The sequence below is a fragment of the Coturnix japonica genome, chromosome 2 (genome assembly GCF_054131305.1).
Source record: "Coturnix japonica strain WE chromosome 2, WE-NBRP24, whole genome shotgun sequence".
Classification (NCBI taxonomy): domain Eukaryota; kingdom Metazoa; phylum Chordata; class Aves; order Galliformes; family Phasianidae; genus Coturnix; species Coturnix japonica.
Window position 1 is genome coordinate 34,512,200 of NC_140664.1, and position 24,924 is coordinate 34,537,123.

At 41.9% G+C, this 24,924-nt stretch overlaps 2 protein-coding genes across 2 annotated transcripts; both read left to right on the forward strand.

Moving 5' to 3' along the window:
• Window positions 1-49: 49 nt before the first annotated feature.
• PENK (proenkephalin) lies at window positions 50-4,077 on the forward strand. Its single transcript, XM_015855657.3, has 3 exons — window positions 50-236; window positions 520-661; window positions 3,099-4,077. The coding sequence occupies exons 2-3, from the start codon at window positions 524-526 to the stop codon at window positions 3,762-3,764; spliced, it is 804 nt and encodes a 267-aa protein (XP_015711143.1). The 5' UTR covers window positions 50-236; window positions 520-523; the 3' UTR covers window positions 3,765-4,077.
• A 10,961-nt stretch (window positions 4,078-15,038) lies between these two features.
• LOC107310166 (epidermal retinol dehydrogenase 2-like) lies at window positions 15,039-24,545 on the forward strand. The gene is made up of 7 exons (XM_015855574.3): window positions 15,039-15,106; window positions 16,204-16,567; window positions 18,132-18,263; window positions 19,657-19,756; window positions 20,141-20,285; window positions 21,173-21,295; window positions 21,801-24,545. Exons 2-7 carry the CDS (start codon window positions 16,244-16,246, stop codon window positions 21,892-21,894), a joined length of 918 nt encoding a protein of 305 aa, XP_015711060.2. The 5' UTR covers window positions 15,039-15,106; window positions 16,204-16,243; the 3' UTR covers window positions 21,895-24,545.
• Window positions 24,546-24,924: the final 379 nt, after the last annotated feature.

Genomic DNA, 24,924 nt, shown 5'->3' on the forward strand with positions numbered 1-24,924 from the left:
TGCCCGCGTTCCCTAATTATAAAGTGCCCGCTCCTCACACATCGCACCCGCTCCGCTCGGCTCGGTTCGGCCGGTAGCAGCCGCGGGCTGTCCGACCTTCCTCCCCCCCTACCCTCTGGAGTCGCTCCGGAGGCGCTGGCTGCTCAGCCCCGCTACAAACACCCGCGGCTCGACGCCGAGGCTCCAGCAACGAGGCGCTGCCCAGCGACCGCCTCGAATCCCGAGGGGAGCGCCGTGTGAGTGCCCCGCGGCGTCGGGGCGGCTCCGACGGGGGTTCAGCGCCGGGCTCGGGCGGCAGCCGAGGCTCGGGCTGAGCGGGGGGTTCGGTGAGGGGTTTGGGACGAGCGCTTTCCTGGACAGCAGCCGTTGGTTGCCGTGCTCTCGCTCTTGTTCGAAGCGCCGTTGCCGAGAGTCGCACGCGGAACGCGGTTGAAACAACGTCGGTCGAGCTTTATTCCAGCCCCGGGTCGGGGGGGTGTCGGGGTGCCGCGGCCACCGTCTGACTTCTCCTTCTTGCAGTCCCATGGCGTTGCTGCTGCGGCTCGGCTGCTCGCTGCTGGCTCTCAGCACCTGCCTGCTGCCGCGGGCGCGGGCGGACTGCGGGCGGGACTGCGCGACCTGCGCCTACCGCATGGGACCCCGAGCAGACATCCACCCGCTGGTAAGCGGCCGGGAGGGGATGGGGAGGGCAGGGGATGGGGTAGGGAACGGAGCGGGACGGGTTGGGTTGGAAGGAAATAGCGCGGGGTCCCCTCGCCGGGCAGCCTCGAGCAGCGGGGGAACAGCCGAGTTGGGGCTGAAGGGAACGGGATATCGCGGCGTACTCCTCATCGCTGTCTCCTATTGCGCTGGTGATGGAACTAGCAGCGTGCCAGTAACCATCCCTCTGACATTTCAGCTTCTCCCGAAGTAAATCACGTTACAGAGCTCCAGAATGTTTTTATTATTATTATTTCGTTCTATAGTGATGTTGAAATTAATCAGTAGTGCAGACAAAGAGACAGCGTAACTTGCAATGTAAGCACAGACTTAAGACAGACCGGTGGTACCGCAGCTCCCGGCCCCACATCGCCGCACTCAGCGCCTCTCAGCGCTCAGGAAACTTTTCCTCTTAAGGTCTCATCAGCTGTTTGGAAGTGTAAAAAGGAAGGACTGGGGCTGTTCTATGCAGAGTTCAGAGCACTGAGCGCTTCTGCAGCACTCGCTCTGAAAGGAAGGACTTGCTGGTAACCACAGCGGGTTTATTGTATTAGGATGGTTCTGAAGAAGTTCAGTTTACACTGTATATATTGCTCTGCATACATTCAAATGTTCAAGATTGCAATGAAGCTCTGGCTTTAGTGCTAACCAGGAAGAAGAGGCAGCTTGCCCTTTTGGAAGGAGGGCTGTGTGTTTGTTGTGGGTGTCTATATGGACATTCTCCTTTGGATACTTTCAGCAGTTATACAATAATTAAATTTCCACCCGTTAACAACACTTCTTTGTTTAAATGGGAAAAGAAGCAACATGGCATAACATGTATTTCTTATCCAGGTACAGTTTCCAGAGACAATTGTTTCAGGATACTGGTGCTTGGTAGCATAAGAACTGATCTTATCATATTGTGTCTGAAAGATATGTAACCTGGTCATTCATATACTTGAGATTGCATACATTCATTTGGCAATAGGCTGTTTAAACTAATTGAGGAGGGACAGATTTATTCTTTATTCTTTGATTTAAATCAATTTCAAAGCCAGGCTGAAGCTGAGATCACTTTATTGCACAAATACAGTATATAGAAATAAGCATGTAGTGTGTGATAAAATAAATCATTGTGTTGCAAAGTACAGAACCCCATTTCATTTTCTTGTGATCATATCGACAACTGTGTGCCAGTTTCTGAGGATAAAACAGAGCTCAGCAGACAGGTAAGACCAGAAGTGGTGAGTTGGTCAGATGGATGTTAAGAGAAAACTGCACTGAGGTTTAGTTTCACACTTTTCAAGCAGTTTGAGATCATTAGAGAACATCATCCAGACAAAATAACTGTTTCCATTACTGAAAAACCTAATGATTTCTTCTTTTTGCAGCTGAAGAGTTTGGTTTAAACTGCCCAACACAACAGAGATGGGAGCTAATGTGACTGTTACTATTTACTGGTTACCTGATATCAGTGCAAGTGCTGAAAACTTTTGTAACTTTTACCCTGAAAAATTTTCTTCACAGTCAAACACAGCTCAGGATGTTTTCCCTCTTTCTGATGATCACTGCTTTCTAAGTCAGGCCAGCAAAACCAGGCATTTGATTATGCCTAAGAAAGTCTGTACTTCATCATTGGAATTGGTACACATTTGAAAGATCTGCTCTAGAAATTAAAACAAATAGTACTATACAAAAATACAGCCTTTAGAGCCATGCAGAACAGCCTGATACAGCTGGTGTCTTTGCAACAGTGATGCCATTTTATTTATTCCAGGTATCATGGAATCAGAATGGTTTGGGTTGGAAGGGACCTTTAAGATCACGTAGTTCCAACCCCCTGCTGTAGGTAGGGACACCTCCCTCTAGACCAGGTTGCTCACAGCCCCATCCAGCCTGGTCTTGAGTGCTTTCAGGAAGGGGGCATCCACAACCTCAAAGCATCAGAGAATCATTTGAGTTGGAAAGGTCCTTTAAAGATCATCTAGTCCCACCATCCTGCTTCATTTGTAACATTTCTGAACGTTCCATTTAATGATGCACATTCATTATGCAGTGAACCACAACTGGTTTATAAATTCCCACTGTTAAACACAGAAGCCCATAAGAATTCACCTTGGTGTATTGGAGAGGCTGTACTGATGAGAGTTGTTTGCTCTCTTTGAAACAGAATCATAGGGATGGCCTCTTGGCATGCAGGAGCAAGAACCCAGCTTGTACAACATCCCCCTCCTCAGAGGGGGCACAGCAAAGTCCTTCATGAAAGGATATGAAAAACTTCAGACAGTAACACACAGTAGTTCTTCCAAGGTGCTCATAAACAAAAGCTCACTTATGGCCTTTTAAAAAGAAGAGAAGCTAAGGCAAGGTGTTTGTTACTATTGAATCACCCTTAGTAAACCACATCCATTTTTCAGGCATGTACACTAGAATGTGAAGGAAAGCTGCCTTCTGCCAAGGCCTGGGAGACCTGCAAGGAGCTGCTGCAGCTGACAAAGCTGGACCTGTCTGAGGATGGAAACACTGCCCCAGGAGACAAAAAAGAGTTGGATGAGAACCATCTGCTTGCCAAGAAATATGGGGGCTTCATGAAGAGATACGGAGGATTCATGAAGAAAATGGATGAGCTCTACCACCCAGAGTCAGAGGATGAAGCTAATGGAGGAGAGATCCTGGCTAAGAGGTACGGAGGGTTCATGAAGAAGGACTCAGATGACGATGCCCTGGCTAATTCCTCTGATCTACTGAAAGAGCTTTTAGGAGCAGGGGATAACCCTGAAGCGGCGCATTACCGAGGAATAAATGAAAATGATGGAGACGTCAGCAAAAGATACGGCGGTTTCATGAGAAGCATAAAGCGCAGTCCAGAACTGGAAGATGAAGCCAAAGAGCTGCAAAAGAGATACGGTGGTTTCATGAGAAGAGTGGGCAGGCCAGAGTGGTGGCTGGATTACCAGAAACGGTACGGCGGGTTTCTCAAGCGCTTCGCCGATTCCATTCTCCCTTCAGAAGAAGATGGGGAAACTTATTCCAAAGAGGTCCCAGAGATGGAAAAGAGATACGGTGGATTTATGAGATTTTAATACCTTTCCCTTTGTCCCTTTTGTCCTAAATGAGAGAGACTGCCTTATTGGTCATAACTTATTGTAATGTGTTGCTTGTACTGTACAGTTTTTTTACTGTCCTTGTTAATGATGCAACCTGTGATCTGTTGTTCCAGGTCCTGTGTTCTTTCAAGTCAAATAACTAATTTCTGGTTTAGTCAAGTTTCAGTCTGTGCTGTAGTTTCCATGCTAAAATGATTTTGATTACTGTATTCATTTTCTTTAAACAGGAAGTACATCTACAGTAGAATTGCTTTACTGTATATACAATAAATTCTTCATCCTAACTGCATCAATTCTGAAATTATTTTTTTCTCTGTTACTTAATCAAACATATCATTTTTTTTCTTAACACTGAGCATAGTAATGCTAACCTCTGTTCTGTAATTACAGCATTTGTACTGCACACACAACACCTGAAATAAATTTCTGTCTTTAGTTTCCTCAACCACTTAGTATACCAGAATAATAAATATGTGCTCTAAAGAGGATATTATTGTATTTGCTCTATATGCTCTCATGTTAACCAGTTAGCTGAATTCACTGTCCTTAACCAGTTCACGTGAAAACAGTTCATAAACATCTTCTACTTAAAGCCCTAAAAGCATTTCTCTAGTTCACAATACAGTGCCACAATTGTTTGGTGACAGCTGTTGCATTCATTGCATGTAGGACCTTATGTTTGGCCTTGAAGTTACACTGGCTCCAAGAAGCGGTAAGTGAATTGGTGAATTGGTGCACAATAAACATGATATAAAAAACTTCATTAAAAAAATCAAAAGGCTGAATTCCTATTCCCTTAGCTTCCTAGACCAGGTGTCAGCACTTTTCCCCAACCTATAGATGCTCATGGCCTCCCACACACATTAATGTGATAAAAATCTCCTTGTCCCCTCACACTGACCCACCATACAGTCAAGATATTTAAAACCACAGGTCTTACACTTAACGTTTATACAGACAAAATTCTCAAATCTGCTTAAATATCTGATTATTATTGGAATAGTTTATGGGGAGTCTAAAACCACCCCTGGCTATGGGCTCGATGTCTGTACCTTAGATTTGCACATTAATTCTTACTGACATAGAGAGCAGTTTAAGGCTCTGATTTTAACTTCAGAACAGCAGGGTTTTCTTGGTACTCAGTACTTTTAAACACTCGTCAGTAGTGAAGTGTTCGAGTACACACTTATAAGCCTAATCACATACAACTAGTTTCAATAATTTTTGTCTTGTCCTTCAGAGGATTCTCTGCCAGGGTATGGGAGGCATGCATCAGCAGGTGTGCTTGGAAATCACACCCCATAAAGAAATAAAATCACAATGCAGTTGCTCTCTCATCTATCAACATTTACTTACTTATCCCTAAATCTCACTCCCAATTTAGTCGAAGAGAGGCCCATGCCAGCCTTCTAACTGAAATGAGCACTGTTGCTCATTCGGCAGTGGCAAAGGGTTTATCAGCTGTTGTCACCCATCCCTCACAGTTAATGATTTTATGATTTAAGGAGGAATGAAACTCCCAAAAATGAAGTGATCTAGCACATACCTTGCAGAATGAAGTATTTTAATCAATACCTTCTCATTTTACATAGTAAAAAAGTACTTGATATCAAGTACATCTAAGTGGATATGAGTGCAGCCCAAAGGAGGAGACAGCATCAGTGAGCAATGAGTCTCATCCAAGGTTTGAACTGGTAGATGGCAATGCTCATGGAAGGGGGGCCAGCCTCTTAATTCTCCGAGTAAAACAAGGCTGAATAGTCCTCATTCCTTCTATTATAATTTAAACCACTCCCATTCAGATGATGTATTTCTTTAATAATTAAAATTAAAAAGATACAAAATTAGAATAAGGTCTAAATTGTTCTGTTGCCATGGACTTTCCTATCTTACAACTTCCAAAGTTTGGCCACCACTTAGGGGTTCTCAGCAATTAGCTTTTCAGATGAAATCATCTCAAAACACTTTGGTGAATCAAGCAAGGTTTCCTAAAGTCCACTTTACTAAATCATGAGGCTTAATAAGGGCCAAAGACAGGGTCTACAGGGCCAGGATATGAAAAAGGGCTTCTTACTCTCGGTCCATCTTCTGTAAGGATCTCATAATTTTCCTCTTGTAGAACATCCCCGGGACTGTCACTTCTCCAGATGATTATTGAGACAGCTGTATAGCTTTACTTAAATGAAAGTAGAAAAGAGGAAAGAAAGCCTGGTATCTGAAAAGAACAGTAATTACAAGGATATTTTCAAGGAATAAATGTCACCCTGAGACCAAAAACCAGATTCTACATTTCCTTTCCCTGGCTTTCATCGTTGTTCTTGGCATTTTTACATGACAGTCAGTATTCCAGAGTTAAGCCACATATGATAACACTGGTTTGAATACTAAGTATAAGAAAAACTGAACATGAACAACAATACGTGGAAGGATCCAGTCCTGCCAAAGGGCTTAATGCTTCTGCATTAGGATTTAAAAAAAAAAAAAAAACAAAAACAAAACTGAAAGAAAAAGATAGTCTAGTTGAGGCCGGGCAAGGATGAGCTGGGCTTTTTACTAGGAACTAACTAAAGCAAGGAGGCAAAGAAAGGATTTCCTGAACCAAATGGAATTCACATGGGGGGTGGGGGGGGGGGGGGGGGGTACATCATGACTGAGAGAGAAGCTAATGTGTAGAATGGTTTCTGAATGCTACACTGTGTGTAGCTGGAGCTGTGCCTTAAAGCTTAAGCTGAAATCTTGAGATAATGAGGAAAGGTCAGTGTGTTATTCCCACATCTTTCTTTGTGCATTCTCAGACGAGCCTGGCAGATTCTATCAGATGAAATGTGCAGAGCACAACTTTGAATTGCCTATATTTTTAGTGTTAAATGATATTTAATATGTAGTACAATACACAATAAATATAAATAACTATAAAAATGTTATTACAACAATTACTTCATAATTATTTGTGGGTATAATACTTTATAATTGTTTATAAGCATTTCAGAAATACAAGAAATTATAAATGTTCACTGTTGCAGATAACGCTTCCCCAGATAGAATATTTGTGACACAAATATGTTCTAATTCAGTATGCTGAAATAATTATTATTAAACTATTAAGTATTATCAAAAAAGACAGGGATCTCCTAGAATGAGTCCAGTGGAGGGACACAAAGATGAAAAAAGGCTTGGACCATCTCCTGTATGAGGGAAGGCTGGGTAACCTGGGTCTGCTCAGCCTGGGAAAAAGAAGATTGTATCACAAGTGTATTGCAGTTACAGCCCACTACTCCCCCTGCCTGCTCAGGCTGGGGAGCTATCCTGAACCCCGCTGTAAACAACAAACAGGGCAGCAAAGCCAGCTGTAAGTCATTAATCCAAGCATTCAATTACTAATCCCATCAGCCTCATTTAAAGCACACTGACAGTTACATATCCAATTAACTGTTGCTATAGAAAACAAAATTGCTTAGAGATATTTGACAGACAAATCTTAAACAGCCCAGCAGGGATACAGAGTGAATTTGTTTAATTAGATTGTGACTTTACCTAAATTGAGCATTTACTGTAAAGCCCTGCTGAAACCACACAATGAAATCTCTCAGAGTTAACAGGTCATCGCAAAAGAACATCAATGTGCTAAATGTTTTGTTAAAAGCACTGCACTATATTGCTTCCCCAGGGAGAAGTCTGGCATACCCTTGTATGAGGATTGTCAATGCTAAACATTCTCTTAGATACCCGTGTTTTTTTGTGTATGAATCACAGAATGGCCTGGGTTGAAGGAGACCACAATGACCATCTGCTTTCATCCCCCCTGCTATGTGCAGGGTTGCCAACCACCAGACCAGGCTGCCCAGAGCCACATCCAGCCTGGCCTTGAATGCCTCCAGGGATGGGACATCCACAACCTCCTTGGGCAACCTGCTCCAGTGCATCACCACCCTCTGAGTGAAAAATTTCCTCCTGATATCTAACCTAAACCTCCCATCTGAGCTTAAAACCATTCCCCCTTGTCCTATCACTATCTATCTTCATAAACAGTTATTTCCCTTGTGTTTATATGCTCCCTTCAAGAATTAGAAGGCCACAATGAGGTCTCCCCAGAGCCTTCTCTTCTCCAAGCTAAACAAGTCAAGTTCCCTCAACCTTTCTTCATAAGCAAAGCTCTTATGCGTGTATGAGCATACATGATCTTTGCCTCTTGCCTTTCTGCCATTCCTTTTTCTTGCCACAGTATTTTCCAGACGCTCATTGAGTGTTTCTAAAAGATTGTGCAACAGTTTATTTTCCAGGAGCATTACAATGTCTGCATTGTTGTGCACCCAGGCTTGCACTGGGGTCTACGTGCCGACCTCTGACCAGAGATCACTGTGACTACAATCTATTGAAAATTACAGCATACTGAATTATGAAAGCTGTTCCTATACTCCAATGCGGATCTTTGATTTAATGCCTCTGAAAACATTCTAAAACAGTTATTTAGGTAATGTTTTGTTTTTTTTTCACTCACAGCGAAAAGGCAATGGCAACAGAAGCCTAAATGACAGGTGAATCTCATAAAAGCAGTTGAGTCAGATAAGTCACATAAGAATTTCTTAAAATATAGATAGTTGCATTTTTCTGTCATGATCTGCAGTATAAGAAGGTTTTCCAGTGGGCCTTGCACGTTTCTCCAGATTTCCGTTTTCATCTCTGTGAATAACTAGCTGAGAAGTATGCAAAATGGGGCTGAAATTTCCACTGCATTGCATTTCCTCATCTAGAAAAATACTTGGAAGACGAATGCGGTTTTATTGTACTTTTCATTAATACAGTATGCTGTGACAGCTAATGACACAGTTAATGTGACAAAGTCATTCTTAGAAGGCAATTAACTCATTCTTTTCCTGTCAGTCAGAAAAAAAAGCTGTCAGCCTCCATTTGAACTGAAGTAGTGGAAACTAGCCAAAGTAAAGAACCATTATGGGAACCCACGCATAACTTAAAATTTGGATCAGCAGCTTCAGGACACAGGAGATATTTTGCTCACAGATATGTACCATACTGAGTTTTTCCATAGCAGAAGAGAGCAGAATTCCTTGAATGGGGCTCTTGGACTAGATGAGGAATAGTACCAGTTTCTCCCTCTGAATTACCCAGTAATCCCTTAGAGATAAGAAATTTCACCAGCACTATGTAAAATAAGTCTGTTCATTGCATCATGACTGTTCACAGCATGTAGATCCCACCAACAGCTTTTAAACATACAGCTCCAACTTTTGCTGTTCTAGCATCAACTCCTGTCTATCCTCAAGAGGTTAAATTCACTGATGAGGCCTAGACAAGAGAGACAGGACATGCTGTTGTAGCTGCTCTTCTGCCTTGTTCAAGGAAACCTGAACACCATCATCAGTTTTCTCGACATCTTAATGAAAAGAGCAATTAAATCACTGATGTTAATCTGAGGCAAAATAGGTAAGCACAGCAGTAGGTAAATAGAAATACTTCCCAGAAAATAATTTTCGGAGTAATAGCCCTCACTGCTGAAGATACCTGTCCCTTAAATTACTGTATAGTTTTGAGGTGATCTGTGGATCATTGTTAGTACACTCCAGTTGTCCTGGTTTCCTGGTTTCACTGCTTCCTTGCATCATTATTTTTTGTTTGGTGTTTTTCAGACTATTTGGTAGTTAAAGGTCATGCCTTGAGAAAGCTCCAACTCCTATAAAACACAGCAATGTTTTCCTAAGTGCCCAGATATCCATCAGCACATCCCTTTTGCCTTTTGTTCTGTACTGTCTCACTGTTGTTTGAATCAAGAATCCAGTTCAGAGAACCCAGTCTCAAAACTGAAGTCCTTCCTGTGCAGCAATACTGACTTTCCCCTCCTTCTGCCCGTCACTGTTCTACAGAAGAACAGATCCACTGGGTACAATCACACTCAAAAAAATAAAATAAAAATCGACAAACACACTTCGGTATTCCTCAACCAGAGTGTCATTAACATAAGAACTAATTTTTCAGTATACAAAAGGAAAGACAAATTTTTCAGGAGTACATTCAATTGTCCATTGTATTCATACACAAAGAAACAAGCAATATTGAAATAATCAAGTCAGTTACTATTCAAGATACAAAGAATTAAAGAAAAAAGATCATCCCACAGTCATAAATAATACCAGTCTTTTCACTTAATCATGGGGCAGTGAATACTATTTGAAAAAGTTATAGAATCGTTGAATCACAGAATGGCCTGGTCTGAAAAGGACCACAATGATCATCCAGTTTCAACCCCCCTGCTATGTGCAGGGTCACCAGCCACCAGACCAGGCTGCCCAGAGCCACATCCAGCCTGGCCTTGAATGCCTCCAGGGATGGGGCATCCACAGCCTCCTTGGGCAACCTGTTCCAGTGTGTTACCACCTTCTGAGTGAAAAACTTCCTCCTAATATCTAACCTAAACCTCCCCTGTTTTAGTTTAAAGCCCTAAATCTGTCCCCTAAATCTCCCATCTTAGTTTAAAACCATTCCCCCTTGTCCTATCTCTATCCACCCTCAGACGTATCCCCTCCTGTGTATACTCCCTTCAAATACTGGAAGGCCACAATGAGGTCTCTCCAGAGGCTTCTTTTTTTCAAAGCAAACAAGCCCAGTTCCCTCAACCTTTTACTAGCCAGAGCTAGCCAGACTACATGAGAAAGTAATCTGTATGTCTGAATAACTTACAAAAGACACCATTCTCCTCCCCAGCTACTACTTCTGGAGAATGTGATCATTTCAACCTGGGAAGTAAAGCCACCTTTCTTTTTGACCTGCCAGTATACATGAGAAAATGTTATAATTTTGTCCTCTGCCCAGTCCTGTTGGAAAGGTTTCTGTTCATTTTTTCTTGTGAAGAGCACAGTGAACAGAAGCTCTTTTTCAAATGGCATACATTTCTAGGGATTTGGGGTTCTGTAGCTTAAATCCTTTAAGAGCCTTCAGGGACAACAGTGACTAGCTTAATGCTTTGTGCCCTCTTCTTCAGGAAGAGTACTATCAGCTGGATATTTTCCCTGAGGGTAAGTGGCTGACAAGCCTTGGCGCCCAGGTTAACTTGCGCCAGATACAAAGATACTATCATAGATACCACATGTGGGTAGCACCATGTCATCAGGAGCACAGCCTAGGTGCTGGGTAGGGATATACTGCAGCAGTTTGGAAGATGCTTGTGGCGTACATGGGTCTGCCAAGGCATGCCTACAGTGCTGTAGATGTCTGAGAAACAAAATCTCTGTAGGCTCATAGTAGGATGGCTGAAATTCATCTTTACAATAGTAAAAGCCTTGTTTTGTTGCCTAGGAGAAACATAAATCTTTCCATAACCACAGTAGCCCATAATTAACCCATCTTCTGGATCATGCCCCAGCAGTACTGCAACAGCAATTTCATACAGCATCTCATGGTTTTCACTTCAACATATGGATTAGAAATTAATTCAGTTTGGCTATCTGTGTGATGAAGTATATTGAAACTATTAGCGGGGAAAAAAAAGGTAGGAAAGGAGATCCTGATCCAGTAGTTTCCTATTGCTGTTGGAAGGATCATGCTTAGATCCAGAATAAAATAAAAAAGTTCTGTGAGCTTTGTCTTTATGTTTATAAGGTATGGGGACACCTCCCTCCTATCCCTATCAGCTTCATCTTGAGTCAAAAATGACTGGCTTCACTGTGGATCTTAGTCCCCCCTGGGTGCTCTCTTGTAGTCTTGGGTTTTGGTCAAAGCTGTTAGAAAAAAAAAACTTACCTGCCATATATCAAGTTTGTGATGAAGCACTAATTTCATTCTGATGAATTAATAACGCCACCACTTTGATTTCTTTTAGGATACGTTTTAGATGTCTGGTGAAATTTCAGGACACCTGTTACCTCTATGGATCAAAAGCATGTTTTGATGCAGCTACTGGGGAGACAACTTGAGTCTTCTCTACCCTACTAAAGGCTAAAATATGTAGAGAAGACCTACAGAGTTAAGGTTGTTGCATATGCTCTGTAATAAGGGATTCCCATATTTTACTTTGTATGCATTCGTGAGTTACTCTTAAATCAGTCACAGATCAATGTTATATACTTTTTGCCCAAGTCCTCACAACCCTGGACTTATTTGAACTTCATTTCACAAACATCACTGAACACTAGTAGCTTGCTGAAATGAACTTTTCCTTTTCCCAGAAGGCCAGCTGTGTTCTTGGATGCATTAAAAAAGAAGTGGCCAGTAGGAAGAGGGAGGTGATTGTCCCCTTCTACTCAGCTCTTGTGGGGCCCCATCTGTAGTACAGGAAGGATGTGGAGCTCTTGGAGCAGGTCCAGAGGAGGGTCACTAAGATGATCAGAGGGCTGGAGCACCTCTACTATGAAGAAAGGTTGAGAGAACTGGGATTGCTTAGCACGAAGGGAAGGCTCCAGGGAGACCTCACTATTGTCTTCCAGTACTTGAAGGCAGCATGTGAACAGGAAGGGGAATGGTTGTTTATGAGGATGGATAGAGATAGGACAAGGGGGAATGGTTTTAAACTGAGACAGGGGAGGTTTAGGTTAGATATTAGGAGGAAGTTTTTCACTCAGAGGGTGGTGATGCACTGGAACAGATTGCCCAAGGAGGCTGTGGATGCCCCATCCCTGCAGGCATTCAAGGCCAGGCTGGATGTGGCTCTGGGCAGCCTGGTCTGGTGGTTGGTGACCCTGCACATAGCAGGGGGGTTGAAACCAGATGATCATTGTGGTCCTTTACACTTTGCAGCATGTGAATGGTTACGTTCTAAAAAGACAAATGCAAGTCATCCAGCTTTCTAGTAAAATAGCTATTCATCAACCACTTTAACAAAGTAATTTCATCCTACTAAATCCTTTTCTTTTAAAATTTATTTTTGGCAGTACTTTTTAAAGTTTTAAATACTGATAATATATGAATGCTTTATTAATATGCTCATACATAATTAATAACCAGGCATTAATGGCTGCAGAATAAAATAATCATTATTACTTATTAATATTAATTAGAATATATGTTGCAGCTCAGAGGTCAAGATACATCTTGATACCATTCACCTCACCTGTTTACAAATAAACACCTTCACCTTCTCAGTAACACAAAGATTAAAAAAAATAATAAGGCAGAACTTCAGCCTTCTGAAGTTTCATTACAGGAAAATCAATAAGAAAAATACCTCTCATAGAACTATGCACTTGGCTACACCGGCTGTAGCATTATTTGTTTTGTTTTGTTTTTTTAATGCACTCAAATACTGTAGAAATTTTAATTATTGTATTTTTAAAACCATTTATGAGCTGGAGTTTTTGGTATAAGCCATTCGAAGTTCACGGTACAAAAAGGGAAGTCTGAGACTATAGAGAAGTTGCCATGCATACAGCAGCCAGAAGAATAAGTTTCTGTTTGACAATAGATGGAGACAAAAACCCTTACATGTTCATGGTTTCCAGATGTTTAATCAGTTTCTAAAAAAGCAATCAAATCTACCTCGTGGTGAGCAGAATGCAACCTATCCTAAGAACACAGGTTATCCTCAAACTTCCTTGTCACTTGTTGAACCCTCCCTCACTGCACTTAAGCCTCTAATTTAGATATTAAGTTATTAATCACCAAATGACAGAGTATTAGAACAGGCTGCCCAGAGAGGCTGTGGATTCTCCTTCTATGGAGATATTCAAGACCCTTCTAGACTCCTATCTACATGACCTACTGTAGGGTACCTGATTTAGTAGGGGTTTGGGCTCAATGATCTCTTGGGATCCCTTCCAACCCCTGCAATTCTGTGATTTCATGATCATTCTAGTCTTGACTATGTATGGAATGACATCTGGATGGTCAGTGTTAAGAGCAGGAAAGCTGTGTGTTTGCATACTTGTGTGAGCACATGCTTTCTAAAAGGTATGCTGCAGTTACCTTAAGGCTTGCAAAGCTCTGGTTGAAACACAAGTCCTTAATGACAGTTTGCTTTGAAGCCTTGTCCTAGTAAACAAGTCTCTCCACTGGTTTGTTTCATAACCAGGAATTCAGCTCTGAATCATTTCACCTTCCTGTCCCATAACCAGTTGCATTTCTTTTGTAATTGCTGGTTACAGCAGAACATGTGCTCCAAGTTAGCTTAGCCACTTACGTTGCACACATTATCTTCTCGCTGGGAACTATGCTGCACTGAGCCTTTGAGATTCTGTCTTCAGCGCTGAAGACTGTACATCAGTTTCACCTTTTGGGGGGATCTAAACAGAATATGCAGCAACTAATTGTGCATTGAAGTACAAACCTCCTATACAAACGGTGTTAGAAATGACAGTGTAGGATTTTCTACTTTATTTACAAGCGTGACTTCAAATCACATTAATTTCTGTTACCCTTAGTGGCAGAAATGAAGAATGTCCACTGACTACTCATAAACTGTAATCCAAGATCTCAATTGCTTTTGCAACAGAAGTATCTGAATGAGAGCACACCTTGACTCCCTTCAAATCCATTTGAACAGCTTCCCTATGAGCAAGACCTGTAGTATCACTTACTCAAAATGCAAAGTGCGAAGAGTACTGCCCTCTTTATTTGCTTTTTTATATAACCAGTGTGTGGAAAATGTCACAGTGGTCATGACAGACTGAGAAGATAACAGAAAAAAGCACGAGTGTGAAAGCTCAGTAAAAATGCTGATTTTTATTCAGTCTTTCTCTTCTTGCAAAAATAAATATATGTGTGTGTGTGTGTGTGTGTGTGTGTGTGTGTGTGTGTGTGTGTGTATACTGACATGACAGCAGTGCAGGCTTGTGGGCTTAAAGCTGGCTAACATCTGTGTGAAAAACTAAGGAACCACAACTCTCATCTTGAAAGTGTGAAGCAATGACAGTCAGTTTTACTGTTTTATATGGAGACATTTATGATTAGTGCCTCCCTTTTTATTCCCATTCCCAGTCCAGCAAATGAGCAAGCTGGAGATTAGTTGTTTGTGTTACAAAAGAAGCAGCACTTCATTTCATGCCTACAGCCAGTCCACAGCAGAGTGAGGAAAGGCAGCACGTGGAGAGCAATCTCCAAGCTCTTGGCCAGGATTGTTGTAAGCCCTGAGCAAGATGCCATGACTCAGGGCCATCCATTGCATTTTGGGCCAGGAAGGCTGTGTGACAGCATGCTTGTGTATCATTAGGACAGGATGAGAGATATTCATCCTCACTGCAAGCACCAGGCCAGACTGCCCCGGGCTCATCCATCCCAATCCACCAAGCCAAGCCCAGGAAGGCAGGACTTGACTGGGTCGTGGGTCTGAGGGCACACCAGACAGAGGGTGTAAGCAAGGCAGCTGGGCAGCAACGGTGAGCATGGGGCATGGGGATGGAACCTGGCAAGCAGAGGGGTGCAGGGTACATGGGGCTACACCCCAGCAGACAGGGCCACTCTGGGGTGGTGGAAGACAGGTGGGAGGCTGGTGAAGGGCCTGGGGATGAGCTTTGTTGTTCCAGTTGAAAATACAGCGTGCTGTCTAAGGCAGCTGTCCTCTTAATAAGTTGAGCCTCAGTAGTGCTGGCACACTGAGTATCTGTCACTCAGCAGCCCATGGGTTGTGGGAGGTGGCATGGCGTGTGCCTGGGAAAGGCCTGAGCCCTTCACCCTTCCTGATCGTGGATGATTCCTAGAAGTGACTCTCTGGGGAGGCAAAGGCTTTTGTTTTTCTTGGTTGCTGCTCTGTTCAGTCTGGAAAATCTTTTTCTTTTCACTGTTTTGAGAAATAATCATGCAAAAAACAAAATTCAACGTGGATCTTTGACCTTTTTTGCCTATTTGACAGAATGCAATAAATATGTGTCAGTAAATCAAACATTACCATGAAAAAGCTGCTGGGTACAGTACAGGAGAAGGTCTGGTCAAAATATGAGATAAAATACCAAGATTCTAACCTGTAGGGTCATGCTTTTCAGCATATTGGTCATTTGCTCACAAATAAAAATATGCTATGTCATTTTGAAAGCATATGCCTCACGGATACCTTGCCTGCTTTCTGAAACAGCAAATCTCATTTTATGCTGAGGAGCAAAATTATACTTTCTAAGGCTGAAATCATCCCAGTATTTTCAGTCTTTTTTTTCTTCAGTTAAATCAACTCACTGTGAAAGCAAAGTACTCTAGAGATGTTGCCACAGCATACATGTACAAGATGCATGCTCATAAGCCTAAAAATCTGAAATAATATTGAGGGCTCTGGAATGAAGCATCTGGATTGTAGGATCTAGCAGATGATACTTGCCTTAATCCTACAGGCAAGAAGCTGCCAGCTTTCACAAAACAAGTCTTTAGATATATTTTGTACTTATGCAAAAGAACAGTGTAAATGAAATAGCTCTTTGAAACTCAGTCTCTTTAACTAGGTGATATCTCAGTGCTTTTAAGTGCCGATGTGATGTTGTATTTCTAGGTTTTTAAAACAGAAGAGCAATCTTTGTGCCTGAATAATCATGTTCAGATGCATCCTGAAGACTCTGAAGTTCCTGACATTATCCGTGTTTATACTCTTCAAAAGTTTCTTCCAGTTCATATTTCCTCCATGTAAAAAATCTTTTGCTGGAGAAATAGTGCTTATTACTGGAGCTGCAAATGGGATTGGAAGGCAGATTGCCCTACATTTTGCTCCTTTGGAAGCAACCTTGGTTCTCTGGGACATTGATGAAGAAGGTAACAGAGAAACAGTCAGATTAGCCAAAGAAAAAGGAGCTAAACAAGTGTTTGCCTACTACTGTGACTGCAGCAATAGGGAGGAGGTCTATGAACAGGCAGACAAGGTAAGTTGCAGCTTCTGGATGCTGGTTTTCCTTCTTGCTTGTGATTTTCTGCTTTTTTTAGACCTGGAATCTTAGAAACTATTTATTCAGTAAAGGGAGGTGATGGTTGTTCTCTTATTGACAAGTAACTTCTAGATGGAGCTTAAACTATTTTTGTTGTAAAGTAACTGAGTTTAGTCTGTTCTACTGAGGCTTACACATCTCCCATATCACTTTTGAAGTGTCAACTTCTTTTATATTAGAAGTGTGGTATATGGCAGAGATTGACCTTATGAATTAATTTGCTGGGCTTCTAAATTTCTGTAAGATATCAAGAAACAACAACAAAAAAAGCAATGGAACATTGTAAGGGGGGAGATCCCTTTGTAGCAGACTACAAACACCTTGCCCCATTCAACCCCTTCTGTCTCTTCCCCTGAGCAGCACAGGGGATGGAATGTGAGCTGTGATCAGTCCCTAATGCTTTGTTTCCACTATTCCTTCATGGTAACTCCCTTCCCCTGCCCTGTATGTATCCAGAACTGCAGTTCCCATGCTCAAGGTATTCTACTACTTGTACCTGCTAACAGCGCTTGGGGGCACATCCAGCAGCTTTACATGGAAAAATAATTTCTGTTGGAGCTGATGGTGGTAGAGGTTAAGAACCACAAGTGGTTTCATAATACTACTTGCACAGTGTGACCAAGGATGTATCTATCATAATAACACGTCTGCGGAGATGAGCACATTCTGGCCTGTGTTGACCCACAGTGCTCAAGGAAGAAGATCTTTGCCAATTATTTGAGTATTACAGGTCACGTTATCCTCACTGTGTATGTCTCTTATTACTACTCCTACCACTGCAGTCCATAAAAAGAATTCCAATTATTTCAACATTCTTAAGATCTTAATATGTTACCACCTCCCAGCAAGTTGCAGAATCAGTTGAGCAACTTCTGATCAGCAATTAAATGTAATACTTAATCCTTATTCAAAATGATACCACAGATCAAACTGCCATTCTTCCAGAATGCCCTTCCTGCAAGAAAAAAAAAACACCACAAAAAAGAATTAAGAATTTACCAAGATGAAATATCTTTTTAAAAATAACATTTTGAATTGGCTTTAATTCCCCGTTCCCATAAATGCTGACTGCTTCCTGGAAAGACGTGCATCAGAATGTTCAGTTTAAGATCGTGTAAGTAATACCTCTGTTGGAATTTTCCATTGATGGTGATATTTTGAGAGAAGTGATCTTTGTTCTGATAAAACAAGAGAACTCAAACTATTTTGTGCACTCAGATAATTCTCAGCCTCCAGACACATTAACCAGGTCTCACCCTGCAGCACTTGATGGGCACAGACTGACCTACAGGTAGAAACTTAAAGAGCTTGTTCAGATTCCTGAACTAGTGTTAAGGTTTTGAATTGTTGTTAATTCTACCAATATCTTTTCAGGTATGTTCATGAATTGAACAGTCACTAAACTTTATCCATAAATGAAGCACAGAAAGCAAGGATGCTTTCTAATACTTCTTTTTGTTTGTTTGTTTTTAATTCATTTATTTATTCATTTTTACTTCAGGTTAGAAGAGAAGTCGGGGATGTTACTATTCTAGTCAATGATGCCGGCATACTGCATTCCACAAAGTTTCTTGACATTCCAGATGATCTTTTTGAAAAAACCTTGAAAGTCAACTTCCTGGCTCAAGTTTGGGTAACGTATATTTTTCTTTCCTGAGGGCCTGAAATGCACAGTCAAGTATTTCAGCAAACTGGAACACCCAGTTTGGGGAAGGGAAGGGAAGGGAAGGGAAGGGAAGGGAAGGGAAGGGAAGGGAAGGGAAGGGAAGGGAAGGGAAGGGAAGGGAAGGGAAGGGAAGGGAAGGGAAGGGAAGGGAAGGGAAGGGAAGGGAAGGGAAGGGAAGGGAAGGGAAGGGAAGGGAAGGGAAGGGAAGGGAAGGGAAGGGAAGGGAAGGGAAGGGGATTCCTGCTTTTAGTCATCCTGCAGTTGGACACACATCACACTGACACTTTGCTCCACTGTCTCTCAGTAACATGCACAAAAATGTGCCTGAGCAACCTGCTAAACGTAGTCTTTGTTTACCTGTACTGTGAAGCATGTTCTTTCTGTCACTGCTATAGCTGAAGCTACTGCTGACTCTGTGGCTGCTAACTCCACTACCCCTAATGCTTGCAGGCACAAGAGAGCATTGTCTAGCACTGAAGGAGACAACACCATGCTGCATGTGTTGGTGTCAGACTTCAGGTTGTGTTTTCATTCCTAGTCAGTGTCTTCTTGATGTACATAGAAAACTGATATTAACAGTATGGGTTATCTTTACTTTGTTTTCTTCTCTCTGAGGGAATTCACTGCTATCTGGAGTCTCAGTTGTCCCCAAGGTTTCTCTGTGAGTGAGTGCTACCCTTGCCCCTCTTGCAGCTGTAGTTCATTTGCCTAAGCAGGCAGCTTTCATCTAAGAACATAGTGCCATAAATCCCACGCTAAATGGCATTCCTCAGTGCAAAATCATTGCAGGCAAAATCATCTAATCATTTTCCAGTCCACAGTGCCTCATTTTTCCACATACCCAAGGCGAAGGTGCTGGGGGAGATGTTATTGGCAGGTTTGAGGAGACACAGAGTAGGAGGACAGTGACTGTGGGCTTCCTCAACCAGATAAGCGCATACCAGGCACATAACTGGAGTGGAGCACACACTGCAGTACAACTCAGCCATTGAAAAAAAATCCGTAACTACTCCTATCCTTTTTCATCTCTTCCGTCTCGTAAAGCACTACTGTCATCCTTATATAATTAGTACTAACCATCACGGCAGTATGAGGCCCAGAGTTGCAAGGAAGTCGTTTACAAGCAGGGCCTGTAGCCAGCTGAAGTCCCTACTGATGTGTTGGCTTCTAGCTCCCTCTTGTGTACCAAATCCTTACTAATAGTCAGACTACATGAACTGTGAGGAACCCGCACACAGAGAAAACAAAAACTTCATCATTTTTAATAATACAGTAAAGTAAATTAAACTGTAAAATCTAATTTGGAATGCGATGTTTTTGACACATCTATCTGTAATGGTGTTTTTTATATGTCTCTCAGACTTGCAAAGCCTTCCTTCCTGCCATGATCGCCTGCAATCGTGGACACCTGGTCACCATGGCCAGTGCAGCAGCAATCTGGGGAACCTACAGATTGTCAGGTTAGTGTCAACAAATGCTATTAATAATCCTGTCTTCATGACATTACCTTCTCCTAAAGATCTCAGAGATGCTTGACTTAAGCTGTATGCACTGACATATTTAAAACTCAGAAACAGCATTTTGTTTCTTCTCCTAGTTGATGGTGTTATTTTGGTATATATTTGCCACCTATGATCATCGGGTTAGATATCATTTAACCATAAGGCCAATGACCTAGGCCTACGACTTGTCTATCCAAGTGTTATGACGTTCTATGCGGTAGCTGTGCATGTTTAGATTGTTTGTTACAAGGTTGTAAGTAGTGTTACAAAACTTTAAGTTCAGTAAGTAATACTGTGGTGGTTTTGAGATACTTTGTAAGTTTCTCTGTTTCTCTGTTTCAGATTATTCTGCTAGTAAATTCGCAATCATTGGAATGATGGAAGCCATTGATTCAGAACTGCACGAAGCAGGAAAAACCGGCATTAAAACCACAATCGTTTGCCCTTTTTTTGTGAATACTGAATTAATCAGAGGTATTGAAACCGAGTAAGTAAAACTTACATTATATATTGTTTCGTAAGTAAAAAGTCATCACCAGTCACTAGATATGCCGTATACAGTCTCTAGCTCTCATAAGGTTGACTTGTTTTTAATTTAGTATTTGGCACACACACAACTGTGTCTCTTTGCTGAGGAATCCAAAGTTTGCACACAGTTAATAGCTGACATGCATCAGAGTCTGTGCAATGACCTTGAAATCAGGGAACGGTTAGAGATACGTGGCAGTATTTTAGGCAAACTCACTTTTCATTAGAATGGGCACTGCTAATGTACTTTGCCCCATGTAATTTTGGTACTGACATTACAGTTATGGCTGCCAGGATATTTGTCACCTCTCATTAACAGTGCAGGTACTGTACTTCTCTGAGAACAGCTGTGTATCTATGTTGCCATGTTCTAGTGACAGGAGAGGCTGCAGGCACCGATTCAGCCATTGCAGCAGTGAAGAGCAAGCAGTCTTGGTTTCTCAGCACTCTGTTCCTGCACCCACCACTCATCATCCTGTAGAGGCATGTATTATACAGAGCTCCTGGCTGTAAACAGGCCCAGTCCTGTTTATTTAGCTGCCAACCCACCATCTACAATAGGAAAGAAAGAGGTGACAGAACATCATAAATCACAGATGAGTTGAAATTTTTCAATACCACAGTCAATGTGGGCATTAACTTCAGTAGGGCCTGAGCTGGGCTTGCACAAAAGTTATTCATCTGTCATTAAAATTCTCAACATCACCAAATTTTTATCATAGAAGGAACAAGCAGTATTGGAGACTGCTTTCCAGGGCTGTTTAATGGGGAGTAGAGAAATTCTTGCATGGAATTATTTCTGTGTTAGGTTGCAATTCCGTAATGCTTTGCTTCTTGTTTCATTAGACACCCAATCTTACTTCCTATTTATGAGCCAGAGTATATAGCCCGCAGGATTGTGGATGCAGTTCGAAAGGAAAAGTTCTATCTGTTTATACCTCCAACTTTACACCTCTGTGGTTTAAGAACGTAAGTACACATCTCCCATCTTCCATTATTTCCTTCTTTCCTTTCCCATATGCCTGCAAAATCAGCAAGTAGATTTAGTTAAAATCTTCCTTTACTTAGCATCCCTGCAGTCAAACCAGCTATACATAATCAGTTATGAAGAAGCAGTTTTGATAGTTTTTAACAGTTTAAGGGGCCAGCATTCCTCTGACACCTTCTGTCCATAATATACTTACAGTATAGAAGCAACAGTTCAGTAAAGAAAGATTTCCACGGGATGGTACCCTGGGAGCATTGCCTGGACTAGAACTGTCTGCTTCCAGTAACCACCTCCACCAATGCCGAGCTTTCCATGAAGCTGCTTGCTTTGTCTTCATTTTCCCCACTTCAAATACGGGAATACCAAACTTGTTATTGCCAAGCATTGGAAGTAATGTGCATGTGTTATGAATTTCTATTAGTACAGTGCCTTTTTATTTCACTTCATTTTCGTTAAGTGAAGCTGACTTGGTGTTTGTCTCATCAGTTGGGTTCCTAGAAAAATCGTACAGCTCCTGCAGTCTTACCTGGGGATCTACAGAAGCTGGGACAAGGTCGTGGGTCGGAAGAAGAAAGATTGAAGCCATTGTATTATCAAAGCCTCAAGTGCCATCAAACTGGGTTTTTTTGGTAAAATCAATTTTTAAGCGTGTTCGTTCTTTGACAGTAGAATTGCTTCTTGTATAATCCCTGACATCGCTCAGCATACAATGTAATTCTAAATAATTGCCTTTTAATCACTGATTCTCAGCTACAACCCTCTCTCGTTTTGTGACAGCATGCTGCTTACATACTTATCTGAGCTCTCAAAAATAGTCAGTAGAACCAGGCATAGATGCTTGACTTCATTTCTTACTCACTCTTTGAATTCTCAGTTTCTGAGCATAATTTCAGAGCACAGGAAAAATACACTACTGTTCATGCATTGAGAAGAGCCACAAAAAAGTTTAACATCACTCACATTTTAGGAATCTTAGAAGAACTATACAAGATTTAGTGAATTCCCCACCCTAGGAGCACTCAAGGCCAGGCTGGATGGGGCTGTGAGCAACCTGGTCTAGAGGGAGATGTCCCTGCCTATAGCAGGGGGTTGGAACTACATGATCTTAAAGGTCCCTTCCAACCTAAACCATTCTGTGATTCTATGACTCTGTATCATCACTTGGAATCAAGAAATAAACCATACAGAACTGTTCTCAGTAGCCCCAGAGTGCTTTACCTTACATTAAGCAACCAAGCCACTTTTCATGGCCTGTATTGCTTTCAGAGACTGAAACTTCAATGAGATAACCTGTTTGTTAGTGTGAAATCTGTGAATCCTAAAAGCAAATGAGTTCAGGTAAAAGGATTGGTGCAGTTATGGGCTGCCTCTTGAGCAAAATCTCTTCTTGCAACTGAATGGAAGTCACATCTGTCTCCTTCAGCCATTTCTCCATGTAAATGAAGCCAGAACAGTCACAGGGAGAAAAACATTTAAGCAAAAGAAGATATAGAGTTAGTTATGCCAGAGTATGTGCTGGTATTTAATAGATAAGCATCTGTTCTTACACACTCTTTTGGAAAATGCTAACAGAGTTTATGTGATAGAAAACAAATTTCCAGCCCCAAAGAAGGAGTCTACAAAGCACAGTTATAGAATTCCACAATGAGGAACTAAAGACCCCTTTAATTAGCTATCTACTGCCTGGGTTTGTCACCATATTTGTACTTATCTAATCCCATGCTCAAGTGCTTCCTTTCAACTGCAGGTTTCTATTAAAGGCCACTCTCCCACTAAAACCCTACTCTGTGAAATCTCACTTTTTTCCTATCACGTATCCACTCAATACAGCCTTTAAAACACCCTGTGGCTATTTCCGCTATGAACATCTTGTCTGAGAGAAGCAGAAAGCTACCTGACATTTGGCTCTTTGAAAAACTACGGTCATTGATTTGTGTTTTGCAAAACTCCCTGTCGTTAAGATTAAACGTCCTTTTCTTCTGACTAATGAGACGGGAGCAGTGCCTAAATTGCTGCCTGCAAATAATGATCCTATTTCCTCAGCTGAAAATAAGTACATGGATATTGACATTCCTTCAATCTGGATGAGTGTTGTAATTTAGTTCTCAGTCTATGACTTTGTTTAAGAAACTGTGTGAAGTGGCATCGTATGTTACTTGTGAATTTATTGTGGGCCTGCATATGCTTAATGTACTGTTAGCGTTAGTGTACTGTTAGCAACATTGAGATTTGGTGGACTGAAGCTCATTAAAAACCTGGTGTGTCAGGATTAAATACTTGCAACCAAAGAGCACATTGGAATCGACAAGAATTAAGAATAATGTAGAGGAAACAATGCTTTATTTTCTAAGCCGTATTCCACCCACTCTGCACAGCCACCCTGCAGAGCCCTATCCTGCATGGCTGCACTCTGAGCCAAGAGCTCTCTTTGGCTCCATTTCTCCTGGCTAATCAGCTTGGCTCAAGCAGGAATTTATAAAGCTTATGCTTTCTAAGGCTCACAGTGATTTGTTAGATCTCCTTATCGGCCTTAGAAATCAGTAACTCGTTCTTTTCTGTGAGAATATTTCCTTACATATTTGTACAGAAGAGAGATGTGATAGATGATGTCATACAACCATAAAACTGCGAGCCAAAACCTTTCTATTAATGTTCAGAAGACACAACGGGATGCTGCTCCAGGCTTTTAATAACAAATTATCAGTTTGTGTTTTGAAACACAGCGTTGTGCTTGAGAAGCATCGCTGAGAAACTGGCAGCTCCTCAGAAATGGATGCTTTCCCCTTTGAGGCTCTTGTTCACTCCGTGCACAAAGACTGTCTCCAGGGAAATGCTGCTGTTACTGAAGCCACAGCTGGGACTGTAAGGTGGCTTATCTTGATCTTTTTCAACTTAAGTGAAGGACCCAATCCTGGTGAAACTGTGGAAGAACAAACACGGTTACCCATAGTAGCCCTAGACTGAATCAACCTATGGAGCTGCATCAACAGAGAGGTGATTTGTTATATATGTCAGATAAAATATGGCTTTTCTTTCTTATTTCACACCCCTTAGTAAAATATTCTTTCTTAGAGTGTATTTTGTGTATAGAGGAAGTTGTAGAATCGTGATCCTTACAAAGAATATTAGCCGTGTTCCAATTACAAACTTTTTGAGCAAAGTAAAGTTTGAATAATTCTAAGTCATCGTGTAACATTAAAAACCCGTCAATAAACCTTAGTAGCAACCACACACCAATGTAATTTCTCTGTAATTCTTGTGGTCTTTTGGATGTTTTACTGTCACTGAAATGTCTGACACTGCCTGAGCCCCTCAGCCAGGGCCCAGCTGTCCTGGCCATGCACAGCCTGCTATCGGGAGCTTGTAGTCACTTCAAGAGACCTCCTTAGAAAGGCCTCAGGTGACATCCTATACTGAATGCCTGCCAAAATGGCTGAGAATAGGGTAGAGGGCTTCCACCCAGCCTTCCCAGCACCACAGGTTCACGACACAGACCAATAGCAGGGATGAGCAGCACGTTTCCCAAGTGGAGAGGCTTTGCGCCGATCTGTAACATAGGGTGGGCAGTGATCGTCCGATAACAACGAGGGGATGAAAGATACTCCTGGAC